General features: G+C 36.1%; 1 protein-coding gene across 18 annotated transcripts in view; it reads right to left on the reverse strand.

The window, feature by feature from the left end:
• Positions 1 to 15,809, reverse strand: part of SYNE1 (spectrin repeat containing nuclear envelope protein 1) — a 449,233-nt gene that overhangs the window by 50,255 nt on the left and 383,169 nt on the right. For 17 of the 18 annotated variants that reach the window (XM_038526343.1, XM_038526344.1, XM_038526348.1 and 14 more), the window contains 2 exons: positions 8,114 to 8,272; positions 4,773 to 4,939 (listed from right to left, as the gene is read on the reverse strand). In XM_038526343.1, coding sequence (XP_038382271.1) covers positions 4,773 to 4,939; positions 8,114 to 8,272 — 326 coding nt within the window. Of the gene's footprint in view, positions 1 to 4,772; positions 4,940 to 8,113; positions 8,273 to 12,384; positions 12,522 to 15,809 lie in introns of those variants that run through there. The other variant, XM_038526355.1, reaches the window with a different exon arrangement.

Below are 15,809 nucleotides of genomic sequence, written 5' to 3' on the forward strand. Positions count from 1 at the left end.
GTTCTCCTAATAACTGTTTACACCTGTGGTTATTGAGGTACTGAGAAGGTAAGGAACTTGCCTAACATCCCATTGTTGGCGAAGCAGAACAACGCAGTAATTCAGGCAGGTGAGGCCGTAAGTGCATGCTCTGCTTTATTATTTGCATTTGCGGCACTTTTCAACCTGTCTTAGATTGGAGAAATGCAACAAATACTGGATTGACCATTATGTGCAAGGAGCTATGTTAGGTTCTGGCTTCATACAGATACACCTACACTATAGTAGAGAGAAGAAACTGTAAACAACTGATCGCATAAGAGACCTATTACAGCAGGGAAATTCCATGGAGAGCACAGAAAGCCCGCTGAGAAGGTAAGAAGAATCTCACCCAGTCCAAAGAAAAGGAAGACCTTAACGAACAATTAGGAATGGGCCAGGCCAGACAGGGGCAGGAGAGTGCGCAGGCAGATGCGATGGAGGGAGAAGACCTGCGGTGAGTCATGTGTACACTTGCTCCATTCCCTTACTTGGTTAGGTGCCATTTCCTCTCCCACTTTTACATTCCCTAGAGCTGGTGTCAGCCAACTATGGCTAGACACCTGTTTTGGTAAACAAAATGTTATTGGAACCCAACTGCATTTTTCTGTTTCCGTAGTGTCTAGGGCTGCTTTTGTGACATGGCAGAGGGGTTTCAGCAGGGACCATTTAACCCGCAAAGCTGAAAATATTTACGAGATAGTCTTGTGCAAAGAGTTTGCCAATCTCTGCCCTGTAGCAGCATCCACAGTACTAAATATGCAGGAGACATTCAGTGATTTTTTATTTTAAATTTTTTAATTTTTTAAAAATTGTATTTGTTTTTTACTCTACTTCTATGTAGTTTTTAAGGGGATTTTAATAAATACACAGTTTAAAAGCAGCCAGCTGCAAAGGACCACAGATTGTATGATTCCATGTATATGGGCTGTCCAAAATAGATAAATCTGTGGAGGCAGAAGGTGACTTAGTGGTTGCCTGGGGCCAGCAGAAGGAGGGAGAGTGGAGGCGAAAAAGGTGAGTAAGGCATTTATTTGGGGATGATGAAAATATTTTAAAATTGATTGTGGTGATGGATACACAGGTCTCTAAATATGCTAAAAATTACTACATCATATATTTGTGATAGATGATTTGTGTGATATGTGAAATTATATCTCAACAAAGCTGTTATTGGAGAAAAAGTATGCTTTTGTTTTGGTGATGGGGAGGTAGGTTTGGCAGATGCAAGAGGAATATCCTTATGTTAGAGAGTACAGTTAATTAAAAAAAAAAAAAAACATAATTGCAACAGAGCACACTTGAGTCTGACCTTCCTAGATACCCAAATGGGAAATATTCAATAAAATACTGTCTAGTATAAAAAGCACTGAACAACTAATTCTAAACGACAGATTTCCTATTATCCTGAGCTCTAGAAAACTACTATGTGGGTTTTTTCATAGGGTTCACAAGCAAAATGAGAGCCAAAATCCCAGCAGACGGTTTTACAGAAAGTAAAGTACACCAGTGACTGTTTCTTTTGTTGACTGTTAAGGAAAGCCAAGGGCTCAGAAATGCTTTCGCCAATTGTCTTGGCCAGTGTTGATCAACAACTTTCTGGGATGAAGAAAATGTTCTGTATCTACAGTGCCCATAAAGTAGCCATTGCCCTCTTATGGTTATTGAGCCTGGGGAAACGTGACTAGACAACTGACTATAATTAAAATTAAACAGTAATTTAATTAAATCCCATTTCAGTTCATTTAAATAGCCACAGGTAGCTAATGACTGCTATATTAAACTGAGCAGGTCTAGAAAATATGGACAGGATACTAGAGCATTAACCACTGAGACATAACTAAGCAAATTTTGTTGTCCAAAAAACTGACAATTCTTAGTGACAGTTTAAAAATGCAATGGAAAACACATTTACTTTGTACTCATAATGGTCTAAGCTAATCCACTAGTGATAGGAAGTTGGCTCAAAGTTATGCATTCTATTTGTATGCAAATAGGGTTATTATCAGTAAATCTTCTTTCTTTCTTTTCTTTTTCCTATTTATGTTAGCTGGGAAACTGTTCACCTGAAAACATGATCTTCAAAAATGACTTCTCCATTCCCACACCTCCCAATATCAAAAGGCCCAACTAAGTTGTGTTCTGCCTTAATGAATCAGTGTGAAAAAAAAAAAAAAAGTTGGAAGAGCTAAGAGTGGTGAATGGGACTGAACCATAGAAATCTGATATTTGAGCTGGCTGCTCATAGTTGAAGATGGGGGTGGAGGACAGACATTTAGTTTGTGTACTCTCAAAGCTCAGATAAACAAGGGAAAGAAAAGTAAATATGAAGACCAAGTGTCATTTAGGAGAGGCTTCAAAGAGACTTTGAATCCAGTGTGGCATTAAACTCTAAAACAAGTGAATGGTCAACACATCATCTGGTATACTTTGGAGTGAGGCAATCAGAAATGGACAACACATCTACAAAAATCTACATCTGTATATGATGAGACTCTACTAAAATAGAAACATATGAGCGTTTTAGTGACTTTAGTGACTATAGATCCAAAAATATTTAATTGGTTCAACTTTACTAATGTGTTTTTGGAAAAATAAATAACATTTACAAAATCCTCACTTGAATAACAGAAAAGTTATTCAAGTTAAACATAACTTTGAGGAGAAATCACCTAACTCATTTGATGTAATGTTGGCTAACAGCTGGGTATACACTAAGCTAGCTTATGAATAAACTATATTAAATTCAATTTAAAACATCTTCAACATAGTGTATCCCCCATTCTATACCACTGAACCACTAAAGATTAGAAAAGAACATTAACTAGTTTAACTGGATTACATGGCAATGCAAGCCAATCCATGAGTCATAATCTGACCAAAAAAAAAAAAAAAAAAAAATCAAGGGATGTTTACCAACTGGGTGGCTTCCCTAAGAAGTGTATTTATAGTACAAAGGGCTTTGATTTGTCCTTCTGAATAAGATTTGGTTATCACAAACTGAGAAGTGAAGCTAAACATAGCAATGGGGTTCCAAAACCTACATATGCCAGAATATTTGGAAATTATATATATTTTGAGCTGAACCGTATGTTTCTGTCCCTTTGTAATAGCTTTACCAGGGCATTTAGCTTGTCACTTTACTTGATTTCTTTGCATGTTTATATGCCCACCATGAACTCCTCAAGGAAAGGGGCCTCAAAATATCTCAGAGCTGCTGTGAGCACTTTACAAAGGACTAGGAAATTAGATTGTTGAAATAATTACAGAATCTAATTTCCTTTTAATTGCATTCTTTAGAACAGGGACAGGAAGTCATAAAATTGGCAGACGGGAGCATGTAGTGCTCCAGAGCATGGGCTGCAGTCAGAGTGCAGGCTCTGCCCCTCAGCAGGTGTGTAACCATGGGCAAGCCTGGGTGTCAGCCTCTGCATCTGGAAAATGGGTATAATAAGAATGCCCACCACAAACGGTATTGTGAACAGGAAATGTGAAGACATATATGAAGCTGTAGCATGGTCATTGACACATACCAAGTGTTCAATAAATGTCTGCTATCAGAGTATTGTTACACATTTGAAAATTGGTAAACATTTATTCCATTTTTGTTTCATTATTGCTAAAATAAATCATAATTTCATCTTCTTCCTAAATTGGCTTCTCTCTGAAACTCCCTTGGAGAAAAAAAATATACTAGATATTTTCAGAATCAACATATGGAATTTTTGCCCATACACAATTTTTGTGGGCACACAGCATTCAAAAAGCACTATTTCATGCCCACATTCATGCAGCATGGCTGAGGAAAAGAACCCAGATTTTTAAAAGTGTATTCTCAGTTAGTTCCAAATGGCTGTGAATCAGAAGTATTTGTAACTTTCTACCTCTCCTAACTGCCGTACAAAAGAATGTCCATTCAAATATTCAAGTATTCATTCATTCATTCAAATATTTATTGAGCCCAAATTGTATTCAGTTACTGTTCTTGATGCTCATGATATATGGTGGATAGATACACAAAGGTGCCTGCCCTTACAGAGCCTATATTCCAACATAAAGCCAAGTTCACCTGAAGTAAAACACTTACTTCGTCATTTGCTTTATATCAAACAACATAGTATCTCATTCATTATATCAGACTCTATATTTTTAATAAAAACCCTTACATATTTTTTCTTTCTTTACATTTCTGTTTTCCCTAACCTGCCCTTCTGCAACAGAAACTGAATATAATATCCCTCTCAGATACAAAGCGGATACTTATTAAAGCTAAAAACAAAATTGCAATAATGCAGATTATTTTAAAACTATGCTGAATGGCAATAATTAGCTTTATTCCCACTCTCTGGTAGCCAGAAATATGGTAGGAAAGTAATTTTATATATATCTTTTAAAAAATTTTTTGCTACTACAGACAAAAGTGCCCTCCATGGATACTAGTCAGCAGTTTTACTTCCTTCCTCATAGAAGGATGCATACCCATGAAGCCCTGAAATAAATAATTTTTTGGGGGAATGGGTTTTGTTTGGATATGACTTTCTTTCAGCTGAGTGAAAACACCACGGGATTTATTAAATAAGGAGAATTTCAAAGTTAATGAAACACATTTATGAGAAAAGCTAAACTAAAATGGCAGGATAAAGAACACACACAGAGAGAGAGAAAGTCATTGGATTATCTTGAGCTGCAGTGAAAGATGGACAAAATGTTTTAAAATTCTGCACACATGTCCTATTGACCAGGATCCTTTTTACCTGGCTGCCATGAGATCCAGGAGATGCTGCCACCGGTCATTAACCTTTCCGAGTTTGTATTCAATCTCAGAGGCTTTGCTTTCATGGCTGGCTCTAGCAAGTCGTTCTCCCATTTGCTGGAGCTGTATTTTGTTCTCTTGGGCAACAGCAATTTCCTCTTGATAATCCTGCATAATAAATAGCAATCACGGAGATCAGAAATCATATTTTTAATGCATTCAGCCTGGCTCTACTAGAAACATGATAATTACTATTTTCTATTGCTTGGAATAGTTTAGACATGAGGAATACTGTGTGAATATCAGTCTATGTACACAAGAATTAGTGGTACCTATTATTTTCAGTATGTGCATAGACTCTAAATGGAATTTTCAAAGAGATCTTCTTAAAGAGAATTGAGATATTTTTATTTACTTAAAATGGGCATTAAAAATCAATAATGGTATATAAATAGAAATAAAAGAAGAAGCTTGAAGGATTTTAATGCTGGGAAATTATACCTTATTTTTATAATCACCAACCTGGTGTTATATTTAGAATCAATCCTTATAGTTGCTAAGAGGCTTAGAATATGTGTGTGTGCCTGTGGGCAATGCACAATTATATATGTGCAATTGACATATATGTGTATTTACATGTAAATGTATATTATGTGTTTCTGTTATTTGTGCAGAATGCTTTCAAAAATAATACTTTCATTTTAATGAGCTATCCTCTATACAATGTCAATATTTTACAAATAAATCAATGGAAAATTAACTCAAAAGAATAATAACCATTAGTCTTAGGGGATCAGTGGGTCTCACACCTTTTTCATTTATCCAGTATTCACTCCTCTTAAAGATTGTTTTGGATAGGGAAACACTGGCTTCATATGCAAGACAGAGGCCTCCAATGGTATGGTCTAAGTGATGATGAATGGACATGCCCTGTGCTCCTCAACCCTCACCACCTGACCAATGATCCTCTTACTCTTGCCACAGTGACAGAAGCCAATCTTCAGAATCACTTTTTCTTTTTCTTCATTTTGGAATCAAACTTCTGTCATGCCGCATATATTATCTTAACAAAATAATATACAAAGACAGCTTAGAGGGTCATGGGCATTTTAATGCTCTCTTGCTCTAAAGTTAGTATGGCAATAGGGCTATCCTTTCAAGTCAGTTATCAAAGCAAGAGGCCCTCTAAAAATGGAGAAGCCAGTGTAGTTTTATTCTATCTTGGTGTTGAGTGCTCTTTTTAGGCCCAGAAACCTCACCCCACCTCACCTACCTTCCATTTTATGTTACTTCACCACAGTGGGATTCAATGGCCAATATGCTAGATGCACTCACACCATGGAGGCAAGCTCATAGAGATGTCTTTTTAAATCTCATAATTCATTTTATAGACAAAATAGTATAGCTAATATTTTAAAGATTATTTCTGACATTGTGCCAAAAAGTAAAACATAATTAGGTGAAACACTAAAGTTTTTCTAAATTTTTTTTGGTTTTTCTAAATTTTAAATTGTAATTGTATTTTGTCTAAGAGAGAGTTTTTTCCACACCCCCAAAATATGCATCTTAAATTTCATGAAGAAAATCAATAAGAATATAGATACACTTATCCAAAATTTATTGTATAGCAAGCTTCACTGTAATACCTATAGTATATTGTGTCCAGTAGAGCATTTCCTGATATCCAGAAATTATTACTGCAAGCTATTAGCAGATGTTATAGTGAAATCTGTATTATCTTAGTTCACATTTTAAAGGTTTACCATATCAAATATACAAATGCTTATTGCTAGAATTTGAACATTTTAAGTGGAAGTCTTAAAGTTATACTGCATGTTGACACTGGAGTTTTTTTTTTTTTTTCTCTTTATGCGTATGCATGGATAAAGATAGTTTTTCTTAATAATTATTTATATTTATTTTAGAATTTTAGAATGAATAAGGCTATAATCCATTTATTCAGTAATGACTGAGTACTTATAAGAAGCTCTGAGTTCAGGAGATACAAGAATAAACAGACAAAGACACTTCCAGCAAAGCTGACAATCTAGTAGGGCATCTACTGTACAGAGATAAAAAATCAGTAATGAGGGAAAGTATGGTGGAAGCCAGATAGTAATATGTGCTAATAAAGAACATAAACTAAAATAAAAATGATTAACTGTTCAAAATATGGAAGCACTATTGATATCACCAAAAACATTTTTAAATGCTAATAAATTTGGTCAGCCCAACAGAGACATGAAAAATGTTCTAGAGCCAGATGATATATAAAATAATTTAATAGTCATACATAACTTGAAAATAATATGAAGCAAAATCTCAGGGAGGTTTTTGTTCTTTTTTACCTTAAATTATTTATTTATTAGAGAGAGAGCACACAAGTGGGACAGAGGGGGAAGGAGAGGAACAAGCAGACTCCATCTGAATGAAAGCCCAAAGCAGGGCTTATCCCATGACCCTAGGATCCTGACCTAAGCTGAAATCAAGAGTCTGACACTCAACTGCTCAACCAACTGGGGTGCACAGGGAAGTTTTTGTTCTTTTTTTTTTAAGATTTTATTTATTTATTTATGAGAGACACAGACAGGCAGGCAGAGACATAGGGCAGAGGGAGAAGCAGGCTCCCTGAGGGGAGCCCAATATGGGACTCGATCTCAGGACCCCGGGATCATGATCTGAGCCAAAGGCAGACAGACACTCAACCACTAAACCACCCAGGCACCCCAGGAAAGTTTTTATTCTTGCAATTGTCTGTGCATAGTGTTTTATAGAGAAAATGTCAGTTTAATGAATCCTAAAAATTTTTTCTTTTGGTTCCTCTCTAGTGATTTTACCTCTTTAAAAACAAAAAAACAGGACACCTTGGTGGCTCTGCAGTTAAGCATCTGCCTTTGGCTCAAGGCATGATCCTGAAGTCCCTGGATCAAGTCTCACATGGAGCCTGCTTCTCTCTCTGCCTGTGTCTCTGCCTCTCTTCTCTTTCTCTCTCTGTGTCTCTTATGAATAAATAAATAAAATCTTAAAAAAAATAAGAACAAAAAAACACAAAAGAAAACTAATACACATAAATGATTCCTTCTGAACAGGTAGCTAAAACGGGAAAACACTGAACATTTATCTATCAGCAGATAATTTACTTCATCATATCCATATATATTGTATATAAAGGAGGCCTTTCCATGCAAGTTTATTTTGTATTAAAAAGATAAAACATTTAAAAGATAGTACTCCTTTTACAGGAAAGTAATTTAATAATGAGTAAAACCATATTTTATACCTGTTAAAAGTACACCTAAGTGTTATGAAGAGTAAAAATATACATAGTTAGGCATCCTGTACCTTCTTGAGCTTTTCTATCATATCTTCAATGAGGATGTCTCCATTTTGAGAAACTTTGCTTTCCATCTGGGTCAACCATTCACAAAGTTCCTTGTTCTTTTCACTGAAGACTGCCCATTCATTCAATCTTTCACTTACTTGCTGCCGCCTTAAGGAGAGCTGAAAAGTTTAAATGGGAAAAAATGTAAAAGGATAATCAGAGTACAACTTGTACCCTGGGTCACGGGGGGTGGGGGGGGACCAATAAACTGAGTTGGGTGGAGGGAAATAAGCAACAGTTGTGCATGTCTTTAGGTACTGTTCCCTGAGTTTGAGACCCAGGAGGGATCTCCAGCAAGCTTTCACAACAAGGACCTGCTAATGAAATGCCAGTGGGAGGAACCCCACCCTGTATTTCCACCCCTCTAAAGAGCTGCATGCACCTTCATTTATTCAAGGTTCCAAGCAATCAAGCCTCACACTGAAATTAGTTCTATGCAGATTTCTACAGCAATATTTTTTTTAAAAGATTTTATTTATTTATTCATGATAGTCACACAGAGAGAGACAGAGAGGCAGAGACACAGGCAGAGGGAGAAGCAGACCCATGCAGGGAACCCGACGTAGGATTCGATCCCGGGGTCTCCAGGATTGCGCCCTGGGCCAAAGGCAGGCTCCAAACCGCTGTGCCACCCAGGGATCCCTCTACATATTGAATGTACTTTTACTAAAAGATAAGGAAGAGCTAGGAAAGAGGGAGGGATAGAAAAAGAAGGAAGGAAAGAAGGAAAAAGGGGAAAAAAAAGGAAGAAAAGGGGAAAGGAACAAAAGAAGGGAAAGAAAGAAAAAAGGGAGAGTGAATTGAATCTCAAGTGTCTGGAGAGTGGAGCAGAGGCGCACAGTGCAGAGAAGTCTGAAGTGGAAGACGGATCCCTGCTGCTCAGCTCTATACCGATCCTTTTACTTTGAGCAAGTTCTCTTACTTCTCTGCCTGCTTTCTTTTTTATTTATTTACCTTTGTCTTTTTCATTTCCTTCTTTTGCATAATGACTTTATTGAGATATAATTCACATACCATACAATATTGCTTAGCATAATGTTTTCAAAGTTCATCTATGTTGCGGCATGTGTCAGTATTTCACTCCTTTTAATTGTTGAATGTATCCCATCAGATGGATAGACAACCTTTTATTTACCAATTCATCTATGGATGGATGTTTTGGTTATTTCCACTTTCTGGCTATTATGAATAAGGCTGCAATTGTACACTTGTAGACAAGTGTGTGTGGAGACACATGTTTAGTTGCCTACGGGGTACTTCCCTATGAGTAGAATTGCCGGGTTACATGTTGACACACTATAGAGTGTCTACCAATGTACATTCCCACCAGCAGTAAGGTATTCATTTCTCCACATCCTCACCTACACTTACTATTTATCTGTCTTTTTGATTTGGTCATCCTAGTGAATGTCAAGTGGTATCTTATTGCTATTCTGATTCATATTTCTCTGATGACTAATAATGCTGAAAATCTTTTCATGTTTCTTGGCCATCTGTATATCTTCTTTGGAGAACTATCAGGTCAAATCTTTTGCCCATTTTTGAATTGGGCTGGGTTTTTTTTTTTCTTTTTTAGCATTGAGTTGTAATAGTTCTTTATGCATTAGAGATACAAGGGGTCTGTTTCTTATCTCTAAATCTAGAATGTTCCAAAAAAAAAAACCTAGAATGTTCCTTTCCAGTATTTTAAAATTTTATGATTTCATAATACCCTTGTTTTTGCAGTGCTGCTTACGATACTAAGAAATATTTTTAGTTAAGCCAAGCTACCTGTTAGCAAAATATAATGTGATTTGACTGGCAAGAAGATGATCCTTTTTTATAGATGTTCTACACACTCATGTTGATAATGCTAGACATTCCACCAGTCATCTCATCGCATTAAACACCTACCTCAATTTTCTTTTCTTCCACCACCATTTTATTATGAAAAACATTAGACATACAGAAAAGTTGAAAGAACTGTAATGGTAAGCAGCCATAATATACTCCCTAGGCTCCAAAATTGTGAACATTTTGCTACATTTTGCTTTAATACATATATTCCTTTATCCATCAGTCCATTTTACTTTGTGATGCACTTCAAGCCAATTTCCTTTAAAAATGAAAATATTTCTAAGGTACCTTACACTTTCTAGTTAGCAATTCTGCCTCAGATTGGCTCTGCTAATGATTAGGTAAATAATAGTCAAGGTCCCACATAACCCAAAATGTCTATGATTCTATATCTGAGAAAATACCTGGTAATTAGGCTTTGAGAGCAGGTTCCCTATGCCTGGGCTAGCTCTCATCATAGTGAGGTGCTCAGATAGTGGGCCCCATAACCTAACATAGTTTCTAAAATGTCATCATTACAAATTCATTCTTTTGAATTATGATCTTTTAAAATACAAATTTCTCTGAGTAGGGTGACACTGATGCATCCATTAAGTATTTCCCCATTAGTAAAAATCAGCTTGTTTTCTTTGAGGCAGAAAAATACAGAACAACCAAAAAGCAGTGAATTTACTTGGGGTGGGTACTGGTAGGAATGGAAAAGGCTAAGAAAACATAGGTTAAAAAGTTTTGGAGACAAAGTTCACCTACAATAAGCTATATCAAGACAGCGCTGCAGTTAGGAGCACAATCCTTCCAGTACTCCCTACCTCTTGAACTCTGATAGCAGAGTGTATTCTGATCTTCTACAGGAATGCTACGATTTGGAATTTTGTAGTGGATATGACTTCTTCCCTCTCATTCACATAGCATCAGAGTCAAGAGTGTGGCTGGTCATTAAAATTCTGGTTCAACTGATGTCCAAACTGAAACTATATTTTCATAATTGGGACCTCTGAAAGCAACTGTTTTCTAAGAAAAGACTAAAAGCCCCCACCCTTCAGATTCAACATTAATAGTTATTGCTCTATGTATCTCCTTCTTTCCTCTTTCCCCAAATCATCCATGAGTAAGGATGAATTCTCGGACTTTCCTCAACAACATCTTCAGGGAAGATGACCACATTATAGAAAAATATTATCTATTTCTTTGAGAGGTGGGTTTTATTTTTTTAATATTTTAAATTTTTTTATTTTTTTTGAGAGGTGGGTTTTATTACCCCCATTCCAGAGAGAAGGTTAGACAAATTTGAGATATTTCTTTCTAGTCAGTATGAGACAGAATGAGCAAAGCTTGAGTCTTTGATAGAGGCTGTGATATAATACTATGATCAAATATCCAGAGGTACCTGAGATTCAAAAACAGTCTCTATTACTTACTAATGATATGACCAGGGCAAGGTTACTTATCTTCTCTATGTCTCACTTGCTTCATTTATAAATGAATTTTATATCTGTTCCAAATTTCATTAAGCAAATGTTTATTGTTTGCAGTAAATAAGTATCTACGATGTGCCAAGCACTGACATGTGTCCTGGGATAATAGGCTTATAATAGAATGCAAACAAGAAATTAATTTAAGAAAATAACCAGTACATGCTAAAGATTTAACAAAAGCTGGCCATTAATATACTACTACTCCTCCTCCTCCTACTCCTCCTACTCCTCCTACTACAGGACATCATTTGAGTTTTTTTTTTCCATCATTTGAGTTTTTAACATTTTTTCCACCTCGACACCCATGTATTCAATACCTCCGCTGAGCAGCTTGCATATGTATTTCTGGTACTTATCACACACCATGGAAGTGTTACTTTCATTTGCTCACTGTAAAGCAACAGCTGAAAGAAGAAACAGGTAGACCACAAACACAGTGCAAAAGCTTCTAAAAAGATTTAAATTCTCAGTGGAGACAGCTTTTACCTTTCAGTTTATAAAACTAGTGTTTAGGCTATATGATAAGTGAACATTACCACCCCTTTCTTCGGGTTTAACTGAAACCCTCATATTACTTATCAGTTTAGCACAGATTTATGTTTTCTCAAGAGTATAAACACTCTGCATTGTTAATAGCTGGCAAGTACCAGCTGAAACCTCCAGAGTGTGAGGCAGCTGAACAGGAAATACATCCTTTTCTACTTCAAATATTTTTGCCTTGACAATTTGAAAAACACTGAGCAATTACAATGATGATGTATTTATATCTCAACGAGAATTACACACGGATCTACAAACCCAAACAGGAATAAAAACAAATATAAGCTATGGCTGAATACAGACACAGCAAACTGTTTGGGGAGTCTATTTATGAACAGTATACTTTTATACGTCAACTCCCCTCTGAAACATTTACTTACACCGTGTCTTCCTCCTCCTCCTTGGTAGTCCCAATTGCTCCTGCCTTCTCACCCACTGCTTCAATTGGAATATGAACAGACTACCGGCTCTTTAATAGCGGATAATGTCAGGTTTAAGTAAAGTTTTTAACTTTTAAAATGAGACCATAGGCTCAAGCTCATTTCCTTTTGTGGTTTCATACTTGACAGAAGAACTCCGGAAACACTAACTCAAGAACTAGTAACTAATTTATATTCTCACTTATAGTTATATCCTGGCACCTTTGGCATGACTACTCCGAACTCTAAAATCTCACTGGATTAAATAGTATTTTTAGGTTGAAGCAATGTGAGATCAGTATGCTTTAGCTTCATGCCTTAAGACATTCAATTTAAAAAAAAAAAAAAAAAAAAAAAAAAAGACATTCAATTTAGAAGTTTCCAGAAACTATGTATTCAATGTACTTCCTCTTTTTTTTTTTTTTTTTTTACTTAAGTCTTAGTCTACTCACAGGTGAAAGGTATTCATCTCTTCATGGCATATCATATGATCAATAGCATCCTTCAAAATGTATTTCCAAACGGATATATCTAAGTCTCGTGAGCAATTTTAAACATGGAAACTTTGGCCCCCTTTTTTCTTTTTCCAGCTTTACTAAGATATAATAGACATATCACACTGTGTAAGTTTAAGGTGTATAGTGTGGTGACCTGATGCACATTTATACTGTGAAATGATTACCACAAGATTAGTTAGCACATCCATCATATCACACAATTACTATTTCTATGTGTGTTGTGAGAGCCTTTAAGGTATCACTCAGCCATAAAAAGAATGACATCTAGCCATTTGTAACAACATGGATGGATCTTGAGAGTATAATGCTAAATGAAAGAAGTTGGTCAGAGAAAGACAAATACCATATGATTTCACTCATGTGGAATTTAAGAAACAAAACAAATGAAGAAAGAAAAAGAGATAAAAAAGAAGAAGAAGAAGACTCTTAAGTGTAGAGAACAAACTAGTGGTTGCCAGAGGGGAGGAAAGGAGGAAAGGGTGAATAGGTGAAGGTGATTAAGGTTATTAATTATAACCACTTATATTGATGAACACTGAGTAATGTACTGAATCACTCTACTGTATACCTGAAACAAATATAACACTTTATATTTATATTGGAATTTTTTTAAATAAATAAAAATTTAAATAAATTTTTAAAATATCTTTCCTCTTAGCAATTTTCAAGTACATGATACAGTCTTATTAACTAGAGTCACATTCCTATACGTTAGATTCCTAGAACTAATTCACTTTATAACTAGAAGTTTGTAATCTTTCTACCTCATGGCATTTTTACACAGGACTGGTTTTCCTAAATCAAACAAATATTGCACAATTATAATCTTCCTAACTTCCAAACTATTCAGAGACTATGTCATTATTTTACATTTAGAGGAACACAATGACATAAAATAAATGCCCTAAAGTCTTCTTTTAATTATTAACAGTATATATATGAACACTTACTTAGCTGTTCTAGGCACTGGAGAAAAAAGGAAATGGTCTTCATTCTTAGGGGTCTCATAGTCTTGAAATAAAGTCACAAACATTGGGAAAAAAAAAAAAAGAAGAAGAAGAAGAGAGGAACAATGCACCATCAAATGATGGCACAGGCCAAAAGGGAATTGGGGAATAGGAAAATACTGAGGTCTGAGCATCTCAAAAGGTGACATTCTAGGGATTGTGGCATTTGAAAAAAGGTGGGTTAAAATCAGAAGGGAAGAAATAGTCAGTCTAGGCAGAAGAGTGGTCTGAGTAAGGTCTGGGGGTAGGGCAGTTCATGACAGGTTTGGGAAGGGAATGGAAGCCATTATTTGAAGTGTTACCTCTCTGAAAGCTCTGTAGACATCAATTAGCCAGAGAAGTAGATATAGTATAATTAATTTCACAGGATATGCTGAAAAGTATTGGGTCATGAAGTAGTGCTAGATTTTTCTCAATTTTAAGAAAAACAAATGAATAAGGCTCATAAAAGTAACCAAACCACTGCTGTGATCATTTTCCATTATTTGTAACCACAAATTATCTTTCACTTACATGAAATACCCTGATAAAGTCCTTCCATTAGAAAATTATGTGAGAATTTACTGGATAGTTATGTATTGATTTTGGGTTGAATAATTCAGAGAAGAATAAAATATTGTGATTAGCATTATCATATTGCATGTGAATTTCTCACTGTGTTCACTAAGAATATGAAGCTCCATGAAAAATGGCTAAATTAATTTTGAACTCAAATTACTCACATGTTTATGAAAATCATCTCTTACACTTCTCCCTTTTCCAAGTATATATTCAGAAGAAATTGTTCACACATTTAGGAAGTGTGCTCCAGAGTTACCCTCTGGCTCATGGTCTGAGAAATATCTTGGTTTTTATCTAAACACAGAGAGAAATTTACCTAACAACAAATTTCTTGTTGCTGTCAAATGAATCAGGAGGCTATAAGCCTCTTAATCTCTGTTTAATGTTTCCTGAAGCATGAAGATAAGTATCTCTAAAGTCAGGGAAAATGGGAGGGGAGGACGGAAGAGGAGAGAGCTCTAGATTAGCACACTTGGCCTGAAACTAGAGAGGCACGAAGAGACCCCTTCTCAAGAGCTCCTTCCTCATCCTTACAGCACTTGCTTCTCCCCAGCCAGCTCCTCTGTCTCCTCCTCTGCCTTCACTCAAGCTGCAGCCGCATCCAATCCACCTGCTTGCTCCTTCCACACCAATCTGTCTCTTGTGCTCCCTGTCTCAGTGCTCAGCTGAAGATTTATCCGCTGCAACATGTGTGTCCTTTATTGCCTGCAGTGCACACTGCCCTGGGTTTGCTTACACTGCTGTACATTGTTTTAGCTTGTTAGAACCAGTTCTCTTCATGGCATAGGTTCTTCTGGACTGGTTTTAGTTTCAGCTCTGTTGTTAAATCGATGGTAGGAACACTTACTCTAGTTTATGAAATTCACAATTAGTGTGACTGATTCATTTACCAAACATAGACCACAGCCTCTCATGTGCCAGGCAATGCAGTCAGGTGCAGCAAGGGACATGACTGACACACACCCAGCCTCCTGGAGGGGATGGTCTCAAGGTCCTCAGTCAGAGCCTGTTCTTCACTTGTGTTTAATCTATGTTATGTTATTAATCTATGTTATTCTTCTTTGTCTTTGATTCCTTCTCATTGTCTTTCCACCAATCTCTTCCTTTCATTTCAAAATCAAAATCCAATCTGGGATCCCAATTTTAAGGTACAATGCACAAGAAAGGTACTTAATAAATGAATCACATGTAACTAAAAATGCCAAACACATGAATTCCTAGGAAAAAAATACTGTAAATCATTAGCCACAGTCATTCCAAATAAAAAACCATTTCCACAGTATTAGCTAAAATTGCAAAT

This window comes from Canis lupus, chromosome 1, assembly GCF_011100685.1.
Source record: "Canis lupus familiaris isolate Mischka breed German Shepherd chromosome 1, alternate assembly UU_Cfam_GSD_1.0, whole genome shotgun sequence".
NCBI classification, from domain to species: Eukaryota; Metazoa; Chordata; class Mammalia; order Carnivora; family Canidae; genus Canis; species Canis lupus.